This window comes from Chiloscyllium punctatum, chromosome 9 (assembly GCF_047496795.1).
Source record: "Chiloscyllium punctatum isolate Juve2018m chromosome 9, sChiPun1.3, whole genome shotgun sequence".
NCBI lineage: Eukaryota > Metazoa > Chordata > Chondrichthyes > Orectolobiformes > Hemiscylliidae > Chiloscyllium > Chiloscyllium punctatum.
Window position 1 is genome coordinate 112,984,859 of NC_092747.1, and position 17,816 is coordinate 113,002,674.

Genomic DNA, 17,816 nt, shown 5'->3' on the forward strand with positions numbered 1-17,816 from the left:
AGTAGCTGAAGGTGGCTGAGCCTCGGACACTGCCCTGAGGAGCTCCTGCAACGATGTCTTGGAGCTGAGGTGACTGACTTCCAACAACCACAACCATCTTCCTTTGTGCAGGAAATGACTCGAACTGGTGGAAAACCTTCCCAGGTTCCCAGTATTGCTTCGGCTTCTTGATGCATTACCCAGGCAAATTCTGCCTTAGTATCAAGGGCAGTCATGCTAATACCATTTCGTGAATTCAAGTGCTTTGCCCATGTTTGTACAAAAGCTGATATTAAGGTCAGGAGCTATGTGGTCCAGAACCTAAACTCAGCATTGGTGTGTAGGGTATTGCAGAGTAAGTACTAATTGATAACACCGTCAATGACACCTTCCATTACCTTGCTGATGATGAGCAGGGTGATAAGGCAACAGTTTGCTGATTTGGATTTGAGCTGAAAATGTGTTGCTGGAAAAGCGCAGTAGGTCAGGCAGCATCCAAGGAGCAGGAGAATCGATGTTTCGGGCATGAGCCCTTCTTCAGGAATGATTGGCCTGATTTGGATTTGGCCGGCTTTCTGTGGACAGAACATACCTGTGCAGTTTTCCACTTTGTCGGGTAGGTAGCAGTATTGTAGCTTTACTGGAGCAGCTTAGCTACAGACAAAGCTCATCCAGGACTACAGGATATCAACAGACTGAAAATTGTCTGGATTTAAGAGCTAGCTGCCAAGATAATGGATGGTGATCTTCTTTCAAAACACTGATAATTTGAAAATAGGGCCTCCAGATTGGAAGGTTGCAAATGTAATCCCAGTGTTAGAAAGGAGAGAGGGGGGAAGGGTGGAGGAGGGGGGGAGGTGAAGTAGACCTGTTAATCTGACATCAGATGTAGGGAAAATATTAGAACCTCTTATTAAGGATGAGTTTACTGGATATTAAAAAAAAATTGTCGGATTAGTCAGGGTCAACTTGAATTTATGAAAGGGCAATCGTGTTTGACAAACTTGATAAAGCTTTTTGAGAATGAATAGTAGGGAACCAATGGATGTATCGTATTTGGATTTTCAGATGACTTCCTCCCAATGAGGAAATTAGTAAATAAAATTAAAGTACGTGGGATTAGGTGAAATATGCTAGCATGGTTTGGTTAATAAGCAAAAAGTAGGAATTTGGAATATGTGAGTCATTCTCAATGGGCATGATGTGACCAGTGGGGTACCATAATGATCAGTTTACAGCTGTTCACAATATATATCAATGATTTGGACATAGACACCAATTATAATATTTCCAAGTATGCACAAATCTTAGTGGAAATGTCAATTATGAGAAGGATGCAGATAGATTTTGGGTGTTCAAATACATTGAGTGAGTAGGTAAGAGCATGGCAATTCAAGTATAATTTGGATAAATTGGAGGTTGTCTTCATTGGTAGAGAGTAAGGAGGTTTGGAGTATTTCTTGTCTGATGTGGATTCGGATAGTGTGATATGCAAAGGCATATGGGTGTCCTTCTTCAGAAGTCATTGAAAGCTGACATGGAGATGCAGCAAGCAATTGCCAAGGCAAGCATTATGTTAGCCTTATCAAATCTGAGTACGGGGCAAAAATGTCTTGCTTCAGTTGTATCAGGAACCCCTGCCTGTGAAAGTATATACAGTATTATTGTAGACAGTGTGCACAGAGGTTCACCAGGCTGCTTCCTGGGATGGTGACATTGGAGAGACTGGACCTACATGCGCTTGAGATTAGGAGAATGGGAGCTGGTCTAATTAGCAACATGCATATCTTTGAAGGAACAGACCAAGTAAATGCAGAAGGATACTTTCCTTACTGGTGGGGTCTAGAACCATGGGAATCTCAGAATAAAAACCAAGCAAATTAGGAATGAGATGAAGAGAAGTTTCTTCATTCAGAGGATGATGAATCATTGGAGTCCTGCACCCCAGAGGGCTGTGGATATTCAGTCATTAATATAAGACCTAGACAGAGATTGACAGATTCCTAGTCACAAATGACATTGAGAGATATGGCGATAGTGTGGGAATATGGAGTTGAGGCAGATGATCAGTTATGATCTAGAATGGTGGGGCAGGCTGAAGGAAGTGTATTGCCTATACCTGTTCCCATTTTTCTATGTTTTTCTGTGACTATATGTTCTGTGGGTCCATTCAATTGCTGTATCCAGTGCATTCAGCAATTTTCTTAATATAATATGGAGAGATTTGAATTGCCTGATGACTCACAGCTGTGGTGCTGAGGACCTCGGGAGGGGGTCACGATGGATCATCCACTCGGCATTTATGGTCAAAGCTGGTTTGGACACTGATGAGCTGGGCTCCCCTATCATTGAGGATGGGGATATTTGTGGGGCCTTCTCCTCTTCCAGTTACTAATTAAATGGGAATTTATCTGTTGATTTAAAAGTCTGATTCTAATACTCAAAAGCCATGGGCATTTTTTATAGATTACTAATCCTGCAAATTTAAATGCCATAATTTGTGATCCTTTGGTTTTTAACAATGTTGTCTCATTTTTGCTTGCAGATGTTCCATTTACATCCACACCTATCACAGCCTCCTTTACTGGATGCCTCGATGTCAAGATTAATGATGAGATTATTGACCTGGATGAAGCCAGTCACAGGGATCCCAATATCCAGTCCCACTCATGCCCGTCAGTGAAGAGAGAAGATTAGAGTCTATCAGGCACTCTGTCAGTGTAGTAAATATTTCTGTGTTCAGACCATTGTGTGCCACTGTGTGGAGATTGTTATAAAATTCATAGGCTGTAAGCTGCACATCATGAAAACCTTCTGGAGTAAGTGTAGAATTTAACAATGTTTGTCCTGTGCTAAAAGATAACAACTAAAAGAAAAGTGTAAATTCTATCATTCTTTAAAAATTGTTATTGTCAATATGTGTGTTTAATTAAACTGAAACTGTATTGAACTGTGCACGTTTTGAAGTCCAGAAATGTTATTCCAGTATTCAAATCTGTTACCCACTGATGTTTACTACAGAGGAGCTAATCTGGGTGTCAGCTGTGGCTCAGTGAGCAGCAGTCATTAGTATAAGACCAGGACAGAGATTGACAGATTCCTAGTTACTAATGACATTGAGGGATATGGGGATAGTGTGGGAATATGGAGTTGAGGCAGGTGATCAGTCAGGTTCTGGGAAGGTTCTGGGTTAAAGCGCCAGTCCAGAGATGTGAACCCAATGAAACAGGCTACTTACTGTCTAATGTGTTTTGAAGGTTGTACTGCACTATTGTAAGGCTCAGATGAGAATGAAAATCATACCTTCTTCAGTGGATATAAAAGAGCCCATGGCCACAGTTTGGGGAGGATTTTTGCATCCTGGCCAATATTTATCTCTTGACCAGCATCGTTCTACAAATCCGGCTGATCTGCTCATCGTCACATCCCTGTTGTGCTGAGCACATATTGGCTGCCTACATTACATCGCAGTGTCTGTAGTATATTGTGATGTCCCAAGGTCATGCTGTATAAATGCAAATACAGTGTGTTTCATTGTTTAACTTCAATGCTAGTAGCTTTAAAGTATCTCAGTGTACTTTACTCTTAAAACCACTATTTATTATAAAAGCAATTTATTGTACCAGGAACAAGATCATAATAAAGACAGACAGTGAACATCTAACAACTTTTTTTATACAAATTTCATTGACATTAACTATTATTTAAAAATAACTGAAGCATTGAGGAATTTTTTTGAAGTATTGGTTAAATATTCACATAGTTCTCCAGATTTTTTGTGGTGCTGAGCATCAAACAAGAAAATGTAAGATAAAGAACCTTCAGTTATTTTTATATGTAATAGTCAATATCAATGGTATATGTTTGAAAGAAATTGATGGATGTTCACTTTCTTTCTTTCTCATGGATATGTTATGGCTCCTGATGCAATAACTTGCTTTCATAATCGTGGTTTGAAGACTGAAATATACTGAGGTGCTTTATAGCCACTTCTATAGCAGGCAGAGAGTGCAGACTTGAAACACTGCTGCACAGTGTTAGCACCATAGATATATTCAGTCATATTATGTCACATGTCCAGGGCAGCTAGCAACTTGGAGCCAGGCCTCCTGACTCCAGAGGTAGGAACACTACTGCTGTGTCACAGTATCCCAGGAACGTGCCCATACTCCCCTCAAGAACTATCACTGTTTAAAAAGTATTTTTCTCAATCAACCTGTACTGAGAAGTTATTACACACGTCTGGAGTAAGTGGGGCTTGAAGCCAGACCTCCTGGTGTAGAGGTAAGGACACTATAACTACACCAGAAGAGCCCCCATTGTCACTGTTTGAACTTCTCACCACAGGCATGATTACAATGGTGTTTCTAACAAGAGTAAAGGCAATAGCTCATTTTGTACACTTTATTAAGGACATGCGGATTTAAAAGATTCAGCTGCTTGAAGGTGCTTATAGTGAAATGACTTGGAGAGCGTTTCTGAGCATCATTGTTAGTTAAAAAAGGGAGTTGCTTAACGTAAATTCCGGGATTGTATATACCTTTGTGTGTGTTACTTTGCTCGAACTTTAACAGCTTGGAGGTCGTTTGTGCTTTACAGAAAATCTGGATGGGCAATAGTCACGTCTGGAGGACACAAAGCCATGGATGAGAAAAGGGTTGATAGACAATGTTACAGAGGTGGAAGCAGGTCATGGTCCTGGGATCAGGTACAACAACAAAACGGGGAGAAATCTGGAGTGCTTCAGGCAGTTGTAAAGGAAAGGGATGAAGTCACTGGTTGAGGAATAGCATTCATAACAGGAACTGGGAACAGGATTGCAGGGACAGGAGATGGGTATACCTAGAGAAGCTGAGCTCAGAGACAATACAAAGGCAGATGGAGAAGGAGGACAGGGCTAGGACCGTAGTGTATCTTCAGAGAAGGTTGAGGGGTTGGGCTCGGCGATAGGGTGGTTGGAGGCAGCAGATTGAACAGTCTCAGTCTCAATCATAAATAGCTCTTTTCTTCAATGTTGAAGATAGGCTAGAGGGGTGAGACATTTAAGCTTTACAATTAGCACAAAGGGATAGGAAATTTAAATTGGGTCATGCCACAGATTTTATGCAGGACTCGTCACAATCGTGGGCTGTGATTGTTCATTTAGCAGATATATATGCTGTGCAATATTCAATCACAGTCTCTGCGAATTGGCTTTCCAATAGTTTACTCGTGTATCTAACTACAAATTATTGCTTAATAGGTAGCGCTGTCATTCCAGAGACAGATAGTTTTGGGGTCAAGAAAAGTTCCAGAGTCTGAAGCCATGATTCAGATAGACACACAGTACACTACTGAGGGAGTGCTGCACTGTCAAAGGGTCAGTACTGAGGGAGTGCTGCACTGTCAGAGGGTCAGTACTGAGGGAGTGCTGCATTGTCAGAGGGTCAGTACAGAGGGAGTGCTGCACTGTCAGAGGGTCAGTACTGAGGGAGTGCTGCACTGTCAGAGGTTCAGTACTGAGGGAGTGCTGCACTGTCAGATGTTCAGTACTGAAGGAATGCTGCACTGTCAGAGGGTCAGTATTGAGGGAGTGCTGCACAATCAGAGGGACAGTACTAAGGGAGTGCTGCACTGTCAGAGCGTCATTACTGAGGTATCTCTGCACAATCAGAGGGTCATTACTGAGGGAGTGCCACACTGTCAGAGGGTCAATAGTGAGGGACTGCTGTACTGTCAGAGGGTCAGTACTGAAGGAGTGCTGCACTGTTAAAGGATCAGTTCTGAGGGAGTGCTGCATTGTCCGAGGGTCAGTGCGGAGGGAGTGCTGTGCTGTCAGAGGGTCAGTACTGAAGGAGTGCTGCACTGTTAAAGGATCAGTACTGAGGGAGTGCTGCATTGTCTGAGGGTTAGTGATGAGGGAGTGCTGCACAGAGGTTCAGTACTTGAGGGAGTGCTGCACAGTCAGAGATTCAGTACTTGAGGGAGGGTCGGTGGTTGGCACTTTTGCCTCTCAGAGCCAGAAACCCGGGTTCGATTCTCAGCTCCTGGCAACTGTGTGGAGTTTGTACATTCTCCCAGTGTCTGTATGGGTTCCCTCCCACAGTCCAAAGATGAGCAGGGTCGATGGACTGGCCATACTATAATTGCCGATAGTGTCCACGGATGTGGGGGTCAGGTGGATGAGCCATGGGAAATGTAATGTTATCGGGCGACGTGCCTGGCTCTGGCTGGGATGTTCTTCGGAGGGTCGGTGCGGATTCGATGGGCCGAATGGCCGCTTTCCGCACAGCAGGAATTCTAAGATTCCCTTGTCGTGTAGTCCTGTCGTACAACACTTTCCAAATGTGCAGTGATTGCATGATTTTAAATGGAAAATCATCAAACCACAGATGATTTGTTTCTTTTTTTCCTCTTTGAGTTGACTGGATCACTAGATCGTGATAGTGCTGGGTGGGGGAAGGAGGAGAGTGAGTGTGAGGGTGGAATGGGAAGAGGAACTCGAGTGGGGAGGAGGAGTGTTGATTTCTGATGCTCCCCCCCCCACCCCAACCCCAGCCTCAGGCTGAGCAAAGCTGCACAAACAGGGCAGGGCCGGGCCGGGCCGTCTCTGCATAACCCAGCAACAGCCGCCCGTGCAAGCTGCAACATGCTGCAACCTCTCAGTGCAGCAAGGGTTAAAGAGGTGACAGTGGATGTTTTGTCATGTTTATCTTCGGCCCTCTCTCTCTCTCTGCTAATTGGTGGAGCCTGAGAGAGGCAGAGCTGAGAATTCGCCCGCAAACCTCACCGTGACAAGATGTTGGGCTGCTCCGGGCCCCTGTTCCTGCTTCTGCTGCTCAGCCCACACTCCTGGCAGTGTAAGTGAGCTCTCCAACTGAGACCCTCCGTCTCTCTCTCTCTCTCTCACACACACTCCCGGACTCTCTGTCAGTTCCATTTCCTCGCTGACTCCTTCACTCTCTTTCTCTTTCCCTCTCCCTGATTATTCTCCCTATCTCTCTCATTCTTTCTTTCCCTCTCCCTGATTATTCTCCCTATCTCTCTCTCTCTCATTCTTTCTTTCCCTCTCCCTGATTATTCTCCCTATCTCTCTCTCTCATTCTTTCTTTCCCTCTCCCTGATTATTCTCCCTATCTCTCTCTCTCATTCTTTCTTTCCCTCTCCCTGATTATTCTCCCTATCTCTCTCTCATTCTTTCTTTCCCTCTCCCTGATTATTCTCCCTATCTCTCTTTCTCATTCTTTCTCCCCCCCCCCCCCGCCTTTCCTCTGAGTATTCTCTCCCCACTCTCGCTCTCCTTTTCTCTACAGTCGTGTCCCGCAGAGACGCCTCCAGCTTCCTCCATCGGGTAAAACGGGCGAACCATGTGTTTGAGGAGACCCGGCAGGGACACCTGGAGCGGGAATGTGTGGAGGAATTCTGCAGCAGGGAAGAGGCGAGGGAAGTCTTCGAGAACGACCCAGAGACGGTAACAGTCCTTCTACCCTCGGCTACTCTTCAGTCCCACTGCCTTCAATCTCGCGGGTCCTTGTCTGTGTCCCTTACATTTTAAACACCTCACTGGTTTGAACCTGCTATTCTCCAGTCGGTATTTCCAGTTTTGCTAAGCACTGCTTTCCAGTCCTCCTGGCTTTGTGTGTGTGTGTGTTAGTGTTGCTCAATACAAAATCTACACATATGTTGGCCTCTCGAGTGTTGTCCTGTAGATGGACCCTGACGTGTATCTGTATAAACACCGGGTAAGAGATGCCAAATTGTCACTGAGCCATTAACACTCCAGCCTTTTGTCCCTGCTTTATATCGTCTGAGAGGAACAAATGGCGCAAATTCTTTAGTTTCGTGTTTAAACCGAGTGAACACTGTTGGACCCGTTCCCAGGGAGATGTTAGGAACGCCCTGATCTCTGTGAGGGTCGACCTTTCCAAAGTGTAGGAGACAGGTCTTCTGTGTTCCCAAAGTTTACAAACCAAGTTTTCTGTTTTTACAAAATATAAAATGAATGGACAAAATAAACTGCGTTTCTGCTTCACCTCAACTCCAACAAGGTCACTGGGTCAGTGCTAGCTGATACATTTCAGATGATGTGTTGGTGTGGGGGTTGGGGAGAGTGTGTTTGTAGCTGTCGGAGTCTGTTGTTTTCTCAAAGTCGAGGTTACAAAACAAGGCGTCTTAAACAAGTTTGTGCACAGTAAGGAAAAGCTGACTGAAAGTTCTTCATAAATTTCTTTATCGGAAGCTTTCCTGCTGCTTCGCTGTGATTTTGTCAGCAGTTTTGGTGGAGGAGTGTTTGAATCGTGCCCAGTTGCTTCTCTGGCTCCTTGCAGCAATTTAGAAAATTGTAGCTGGCATGACTATGTTTAAATAAACTGTAATTTACAGGAAGAATAATCTCATTTAACTGGAAACGGTTGTAGTCCTGTCACTAACACCAGTGCTCAGTTCCAAAAGCAGACTTTACTATTTTTTTTCTTCTTATTTAACCTAAAGCTGCTTTAACGCAGCAATTAGACTTTAGAATCAGAAGAAAGCAATCATTGAGAACATGGCTAATCGATAGATTACTTACAGTGTGGAAGCAGGCCCTTCAGCCCGACAAGTCCACACCTACCCAGACCCATTCCCCTAACACTGCGGGCAATTTAGCACGGCCAATTCGCCTAACCTGCACATTTTTGGACCGTGGGAGGAAACCCAGGGAGAATGTGCAAACTCAACACAGTCAGTCGCCTGAGCCAGGAATTGAATCCAGGTCTCTGGTGCTGTGAGGCAGCAGTGCTAACCACTGTGCCACCGTGAACAGCTTACCTGTTTTGGCTCCATACCCCTTGGCTTGGAAAAGTCTCTCAATCTTCGATTTAATTTTATTTGATTTAGTGTTAACTACTTCTTGTGGGAGCAAGTTGCACTCTTTGGTCAACCTTTGAGTGAAGATACGTTTCCTTCAAGGGCTAATTCAGTTCTAGTAGAATTGTGCATCAGGGGTCCAAACATAGCAAGAACTGGACAATTTCCAGGCCGAAAAGTGGCGAGTAACGTTCATGTCACACAAGAACCAAACAATGACAACCTTTATATCAAAATTAGGCAGGAGCTGGGAAATGTGGATTGGACACAGCTGTTTGAAGGGAAGTCCACATTTGAGATGTGGGATGCTTTCAAAGATAGGTTAATGGTAGTGCAGGATAGGCGTGTCCCATTGAAGGCAAAGGATAGGAAGGGCAAGATTCGTGAACCGTGGGTGACAGGAGAAATTGTACAACTGGCCAAGAGGAAAAGGGAAGTGTACATAAGGTCTAGGCAGTTAAGAACAGAACGGGCTCTAGAAGAATATCAGAAGAGTAGGACAAGTCTTAAACGAGGAATCAAGCGGGCTAAAAGGAATCATGAAATAGCTTTAGCAAGCAGAATTAAGGAGAATCCCAAAGCATTTTATTCTTATATAAGAAGTAAATGGGTAACTAGAGAAAGGATTGGTCCACTAAAAGATAATGAAGGAAGGCTGTGTACCGAACCTGAGAGAATGGGTGAGATTCTGAATGATTACTTTGCATCAGTGTTCACTGAGAGGAAATGATAAATCTTGAGATTAGAGATAGAAGTTTTGATTAGTCTGGATCACGTTGGTGTAAGTAGGGAAGATGTGTTGGGTAGGCTAGAGGTTATTAAGGTGGACAAATCCCCAGGACCGGATGGGATCTATCCCAGGTTGCTGAGGGAGGCAAGAGAGGAAATAGCTGGGGCCCTGACAGATATCTTTGTGGCATCCTTAAACACAGGTGAGGTGCCGGAGGACTGGAGGGTAGCTTATGTTGTCCCCCTGTACAAGAAGGATAGTAGGGATATTTCGGGTAATTACAGACCAGTGAGCCTGACATCGGTGGTGGGGAAGTTGCTGGAGAGGGTACTAGGAGATAGGATTTATTTATATTTAGAAAAGAATGGGCTTATCAGTGATAGGCAACATGGTTTTGTGCGGGGGAGATCGTGCCTTACCAACTTAATAGAGTTCTTCGAGGAAGTGACTAAGTTGTTAGATGAAGGAAGGGCTGTTAATGTCATATACATGGACTTTAGTAAGGTGTTTGATAAGGTTCCCCATTGTAGACTAATGGAGAAAGTGAAGTCACCTGATGTGCAGGGTGTTCTAGCTAGGTGGATAAAGAACTGGTTGAGCAACAGGAGACAGAGAGTAGTAGTTGAAGGAAGTTTCTTGAAATGGAGAAAGGTGACCAGTGGTGTTCCAGAGGGGTCGGAATTGGGACCACTGTTGTTAGTAATGTACACAAATGATCTAGAAGAGGGCACTGTTGGTATGATCAGCAAGTTTGCAAATGACACAAAGATTGGTGGAGTAGCAGAAAGCATAAGGGATTATCAGAGAACACAGGAGGATATAGATAGACTGGAGAGTTGGGCAGAAGAGTGGCAGATGGCTTTCAATCCAGACAAATGTGAGGTTATGCATTTAGGCAAGACTAATTCTAGAACAAATTATACAATGAATGGAAGAGCCTTGGGAAAAGTTGATGGGCAGAGAGATCTGGGACTGCAGGTCCATTGTACCCTGAAGGTTGCTGCACAGGTGGATAGAGTGGTCAAGAAGGCATATAGCATGCTTGCCTTCATTGAACGGGGTATTGAGTATAAGAGCTGGCAAGTCATGTTAAAATTGTACAAGACATGGGTTCGACCACATTTAGAATACTGTGTACAGTTCTGGTCGCCACATTACCAAAAGGATGTGGACGCTTTGGAGAGGGTGCAGAGAAGGTTTACGAGGATGTTGCCTGGTATGGAAGGTGCTAGCTATGAAGAGAGGTTGAGTAGGTTAAGTTTATTTTCATTAGAAAAAAGGAGATTGAGGGGGGACGTGACTGACGTTTACAAAATTATGAAGGGTATAGACAGGGTGGATAGAGACAAGCTTTTTCCCAGGGTGAAGGATTCAATAACCAGAGGTCATGCTTTCAAGGCGAGAGGTGGAAAGTTTAAGGGGGATACACGCGGTAAGTACTTTACACAGAGGGTGATGGGCGTTTGGAACACGTTACCAGCAGAGGTGGGAGAGGCAGGCACGGTAGATTCATTTAAGATGCGTCTGGACTGATACATGAGTAGGTGGGGAGCAGAGGGATACAAATGCTTAGGAATTGACCGACAGGTTTAGACAGTAGATTTGGATCGGCTCAGGCTTGAAGGGCCGAAGGGCCTGTTCCTGGGCTGTAAACTTTGTTTTCTTTGTTTTTCATGGAGAGAATCTAACCATGTTCCATTAACAGTCAATAGAATTAATGTCAATAAATCCCCCACTATCAACACCCTGGAGGTCACTGTTGACTAGAACATTCCAAAGAGGGGATCAGGACCCAAGAGAGGTGTTGAGGGGAAGATGTTCCAGGCAGAAATCATGGGCTCCATGAACTCCAATACAGCAAAGGCTGCCACGGAATGCTACCCTGCTCCCAGTTTGCTGGGCCATTGAATGATTGATTCCCTATTGTGTGGAACCAGGCCATTTGGCCCATCAAGTCTTAGAACAGAGAATAGTACAGCAGTAAGAGTGGACCCTTTGGCCCATGATGTTGTGCTGAACATGATGCCAAACTAGACTAATTCCTTCTGCCTGCCCTTGTTCCATATCCTTCCATTCCTTGCATATTCATGTGCTTATCTAAAAGTTCCTTAAATGCCATTACCGTATCTACCTCCACCACCATCCCTGGCAGCATGTTTCAGATTCCTACCACACTCTGTGTAAAAAGATTTTCCCCTCACGTCTCCTCTGAACTCCCCTCCACCCCCGCCCCCCCACCACCCCCCCCCCCCCCCCCCCCCCCCCCACCCCCCACCTTAAATGCCCTCTTGTTTTAGACATCTCAACTCTGGGAAAAAGATTCTGACTGTCAACTCTATGCTTTTATAGACTTCTAACAAGTCTCCCATCTGCCTCTGCTGCTCCAGAGAAAGCAGCCCGAGTTTTTCCAGCCTCTCCTTATAGCTCATACCCTCTAATCCATACAGCATCTTGGTAAACCTCTCCAAAGCCTCCACGTCCTTCCTGTATGTGGTGACCAGAATTGAATGCAATACTCTAAGTATGGCCTGACCAAAGTCTTATAAATATGATGTCCTGACTCTTGTACTCAATTCCCCAACCAATAAAGCTAAGCATACTATGTGCCTTCTTTATCACTCTCTCTACTCACATGGTCACTTTCAGGGAGCTATGGACTTAAACCCCAAGAACACCCCCAAATACTATTCAGGGTCCTGCCATTAACTGTATACTTACTGTCCACACTAAGACTCCAAAGAGCATCTCACCAAGACCCACACCCCTACAATTCCCATGGCTAGCCCACATTTCCCTGGACACTTCACCTAACCTGCACATCTTTGGACTGTGGGAATAAACCAAAGCACCCAGAGGAAACTTACGCAGACACTGGGAGGATGTCCAAACTCCACACAGGCAGTCATCTGAGGGTGGAATTGAACCCTGGACCATGGCACTGTAAGGCAGCAGTGCTAAGCATTGAGCTGTCCTTTTCCTCTGCACTCTCCCTGTCACTGTTGTCACCAATGCGTTGAGACAATTTTCAAGCCTTGAAATGGGGTCCCATTGGGAAATTTGGGAAGCATTGGACTAGACTGGGGATTCTAGAGCATAGAGAAAGGGCATGCCCACCAGTGGTGAGGTGTGCAACAGGATAATATTAGCAAATCAGAGAGCCATGGGAAGAGGGAGAGGCCTTACTTTTCATCTTCCAACTCTGACATTTACCATAACAATGTCCACACTGTGAATATTGGTGTTTTTAATTGTCCTGATTTCATATGGTTGAGCTGTTTGCTAGGCTAGTTAAGAGCCAATGATTTTACTGTGGATCTGCAGTCATATTTATAGATGAATTAAATAAGGAAGACTGATGTCTGCCCCTGAAGTCAGCATGTGTCACAAGTTTAATTCTGAGCTCACAGTTTCACAAAGTTTGGCAATTTTGATAAAACACCTTAATCCAAAAAAAACTGTGACTAACATGAAGCAATAAAAAAGGATCATATTCCCTTATGTATTCCAGGGTATTTCATGGGTTCACACACAATTTTCAGTAACCAGCATGACCTGAATGGTGAGAGAATCTAACATAGGAATTTAATTAATTTAACAAAAGGCTTCCCTTTAAAGTCTGATGTAATTCATCTGTTGAATTTGAGGCCCTTCTTGTCCTGTCAAGTGGATGTGAAAGATTGCATGGTGCGATTAAGGAGAGGACAGTGGAATTGTCCTTAGTGTTGCTCAACTAATGTCACTAAAGAGCTTTGCTTTCTTATCATTAAGCATTGGGCTTAATGCATTAAACATTGGTCACCTCTTCATACACATATTGCTGTTTATGGGATCTTGCTGTGCACAAACTAACTGCTGCATTTCCTACATTACCACATTTTTTAGAAGAGAACATTCCTATTATGCTGTGTTCTTTCAATATTATATAAGAAAATTACTTTGCAAAACATTTACTATTCAATTCCATATCTCTCAACCTGTCCAAATGTTTTTGCGCTGTTTTCTTTTGAGCTTTATACAAAAGGTTTGCATCTTTAACTGATACCTATGTCATGTGTCTTATTTCTATTTATTCATGGGATGTGAGTATTACTGCTAAGGCCTTGTAAGCATTGCCCATTCCTAATTACCCTTGGGAAGGTATTGGTGAGCTGTCTTCTTGAATCCATGTGATGTAGGGGCTGTTCCGAAAGGACATCCCAAGATTTTGACCCAGTGACAGTGATGGAATGGCAATATAGTTTCATGTCAGGATGGTGAGTGACATGGAGGGCAACTTGCAGACTGTAGTGTTCCCATGCATCTACTGCCCTTGTCCTTCGAGATAGTAGAGTTTGTGGGTTTGGAAAATGTTGTTCGAAGGAGTACAAGTGAGTTGTCTTTTATGTTTTGTTCTCTAATTGCACTTATTATTCTGAAATTGAATGATCAGTCTCTGCCCGGGCACCAGATGGAACATTTGACATTATTTTCAATTCTTTGAACGTGTTTATTTAAAACAGTGTTTCAGACTATAATTCCCAAATCTATTCTGAGACAGCTGGATGATTTTTGTATATTTTCCGGAATCAATTTTTTTTTGTCAATAGTTACGTTTCTGATCAAATACCATCAGATAAGGACAGTATTTTAGAGGACAGCTTTATCACCATCGTACTGTAGGCAGTTAAGAATGGGTGATAAATGCTACCATGCTCGGTGACACCCAGATTCCCTGAATAGTTAAAAGAATGGTGACTAGATTTTAAAAGTGATTGCTTAATTGTAAACTGCCTTAGGAGGTTGTGAAAGATTCTATATAAATGCAGGTTTATTTTGGACACAGCAGTGTGTAAACATGATCTACCAAGTTCCTAGGTACTTTTAGCGTGAGTAATCTCGCCTGCATTGCCCTATATGTGTCACCCACTTGTAATGACTTTATTGGAAGGATCTTATCCTTTTATTGGGGCTTTATTATTGTCAGGTATTTGGTAACTTGTCTCTGTATATTTGATGTGATGTCTCTTCTCTCTGCAGGCTTACTTTTATCCAAAGTACTTGGGTAAGCTGACTCTTTGCATTGAACAATGTTTTTAAAATTATTTCCTCTGTTGTTCGAGTCTCAAATGTTATAAAAATAAATTTACGTTTTCGGTTGGGTTGAAATTAAAATCAACTAGTGGGTGTTGCCCAGGGTGGGAAGTCTAAAGGTCGAAGCGTGTGGTGCTGGTCAGGCAGCATCCGAAAAGCAGGAGAATTGACGTTTCGAGTATAAACTCTTCATTATTCCTAATGAACACCATATCCCTCGGAATACCATCCTATTCATAAATCCATCCAGATGCCTTGTAAAAGTTGTAATTAAACACATCTCCACAACTTCCTCTGGCAGCTTGTTCTATCACACACCACCCTCTGTGTGAAAAGGTTTTTGAAATCTTTCCCATTTCACCTTAAATCTGAGTTATCGACTCCCTCATCCGAGGAAAAAGACCTTGGCTATTCATCGTTTCCATGCCCCTCATAGTTTTAGCATCCTCTATAAACTAACCCTTCAGTCTCCAATGCTCCAGGGAAAAAACGCACCAGCCTATTCAGCCTCTCCCTCTAGTTCAAGCCCACCAGTCTTGGTGCTGAATAGGCTGGGGCTTTTCTGCACCCTCTCAAGTTTGACAACATCTTTCCAAATAGAAGGGTGACCAAACGTGGTCTCACCAACGTCCTGTAAATATGACATCCTGACTCCTATACTCAATGCACTGACCAATGAAGACAAGTGTACCAAATGCCTTTGTCACCACCCTGTCTACCTGCAACTCCGCTTTCAAGGATTAATGCACCTGAACTCCTAGGTCTCTTTGTTTGGCAACATGCTCTGTAAATCCTATTAAATTTGGAGGTCCTGTCCTGGTTTACCTTACCAAAACACAACACCACACATTTACCTAAATTAAACTCCATCTGCCACTTGAGTATTGCTGGAGCTATACCCATCCAGGCAAGTTCGCTCAGGGAAAGATGTCTCTGTTGAATTAGTGACAATCTTATGTTTATGGCCTCTAGTTTTGGACTCCCTTCAAGTTGAAACTTTTCCTGCACATCTACCCTATCAAACTCATTCATAAATTCAAAGGCCTCCCTGTTGGGTCACCTCTCAGTTTGCTTCCTAGGGTATAGAGTCCCAGCCGATTCAATCTTTCCTGATTGTCATGTTCCTTTTCACATGAAGCTGGAATAAAACTGCGGGAGAGGTTTGAAAGGGGCTGCTGATTCATGGTGGTCCAATTTACACTTGGCATGCTAAAGGAAAATGACCCCTAATGTGTGAGAATTACTGTGAATGATTGTTCAAGCAGTTTGTCCCGTCCGCAAACAGAACCTTATCCGATGGGTCATTGTAGAATGTTGATACAGGTCACGTACATGACCTGGCATCTGAAAGCTGGGAAGCTTCCTACCCTAGAGCTGCCAAAGGTTGGCTGTCTGGAATGCACCATATTAATCATTGATTTCTGATAATATTCCCGCCAACACTATGTGAGGGAGCAAGTGTCAAATATGCTCCTATCATTTCCATATAGAAGAGTTATTAGGTTAGAAAGTCAGGACTAGCCAGTTTTAACAATATTGGGGGAACATGGTTAGCACTGCTGTCTCACAGCTGGGGCCCGGGTTCGATTCCATTCTTAGATGACTTGTCAGGAGGAAGCTTGCACATTCTCCCTGTGTTTGTGTGGGTTTCCTCTGCGTTCTTGAGTTTCTTCCCACCATCTAAAGATATCCATGTTTGGTGGATTGGCCGTGCAAAATTGCCCATAGTGTTCAGAGAGGTGCAGGCTAAATGGATTAGCCATGGAGAATGCAGAATTACTGGAGTGGGGTAGAGGGATGGCTCTGGAGGTATGCTGTTTGAAGGGTCAGTGTGGACTTAATGGGCTGAATTTCCTTCTTCTACACTATAGGGATTTTATGATTCAGTAACAGAGGAGATAGTTTTAAAGTAATTTGCGCATTAACTCGACTGGGGAAATTATGTGACAATTTTGCACAGCATCATTGAAATGCTTCCAAAAAGGGCAGTAGGAACAGATTGTATAATATCTTTTGAAAGGATTCATATTTGAAAAGGAAAAAACATTTGCAAGACAGTGGGGACAGAGCAGGGGGGAGATGGGGACTAATTGGATTGCTCTTTCAAAGATCTATCATCGCACAGATATGATTGACCAAATGGCTTTGTTCTAAGCTGCACAATTCTAATAGTTCAGTTCCAATTGAAAATCAATCCCTCGCAAAAGGTGAATTGACTGGGTGGGGTGATTGGAAATGGGAAGTGAATGATTAAAGTGGCTTGTGGTACTGCGTCTGATTTCAGTCTCCTTATTTTGTTTTAGATTAGATTCCCTACAGTGTGGAAACAGGCCCTTCGGCCCAACCAGTCCACACCGCCCCTCCAAAGAGTAACCCACACAGACCCATTCCCTCTGACTATTACACCTAACACTATGGACAATTTAGCATGGCCAATTCACCTAACCTGCACATATTTGGACTGTGGGAGGAAACCAGAGCACCTGGAGGAAACCCACGCAGACACGGGGAAAATATGCAAACTCCACACAGACAGTCATCCAAAGCTGGAATCGAACCTGGGACCCTGGTACTATGAGGCAGCAGTGCTAACCACTGAGCCACCGTGCTGCCCTTTAAGGGAGGTATATTTGCCTTGGAGTGGGTGCAAGGAAGTTTCACTGTTTGGTAATGGAATTCTCCTTTTGAGGAGAGATTGAACCAAATAGAATTACATTCTCTGGGGTTCAGAAGGACGAGAGGTGATCATAGTGAACTGAATAAAATTTCACACCATGTGCTGAGAGACTGTTTCTGTCTGTTTGAGGAATCAAGAACTAAAGGCTGTAATCCCATCGAGTCTGCACATCCCTCCAAAAAAGCATCCCACTCAATCCCCTTAAATGTGTATTTCCCATGGGTAACCCTCCTAACCTGCACATCTCTGGACTCTGTGGGAAGTTGAGAATGGCCAGTCCATTTAATCTGCACACCACTGGGCTGTGGGAGGAAACTCACACACAGACACAGAGACAGTGTGAAAACTGTCCAGTTACCCAAGGATGATATCGAACCCATGTCTCTGGCTGTGAGGCAACAGTGCTACTCACTGAGCCACGGTGCCATTGTTTATGAATGAAATGAGGACAAAATGTCTTTCCTCAGAGGTTTTTGAATCTTGGAAATCTCTATTCCAGGGAGCAGTTGATGCTTAGTCTTTGAATACATTCAG

The 17,816-nt window shown here is 43.7% G+C and overlaps 2 protein-coding genes across 2 annotated transcripts in view; both read left to right on the plus strand.

Annotated features, from left to right (window-relative positions):
* pros1 (protein S) overlaps positions 1-2,934 on the plus strand; it is a 67,007-nt gene extending 64,073 nt beyond the window's left edge. Inside the window, exon 15 of the mRNA XM_072578093.1 lies at positions 2,525-2,934. Within this exon, the coding sequence (XP_072434194.1) occupies positions 2,525-2,676 (152 nt within the window). The 3' untranslated portion in view covers positions 2,677-2,934. The remainder of the gene's footprint in view (positions 1-2,524) is intronic.
* A 3,616-nt stretch (positions 2,935-6,550) lies between these two features.
* Positions 6,551-17,816, plus strand: part of LOC140481617 (vitamin K-dependent protein S-like) — a 32,669-nt gene continuing 21,403 nt past the window's right edge. The window contains exons 1-3 of the mRNA XM_072578094.1: positions 6,551-6,818; positions 7,272-7,429; positions 14,552-14,576. Coding sequence (XP_072434195.1) covers positions 6,758-6,818; positions 7,272-7,429; positions 14,552-14,576 — 244 coding nt within the window. The 5' untranslated portion in view covers positions 6,551-6,757. The remainder of the gene's footprint in view (positions 6,819-7,271; positions 7,430-14,551; positions 14,577-17,816) is intronic.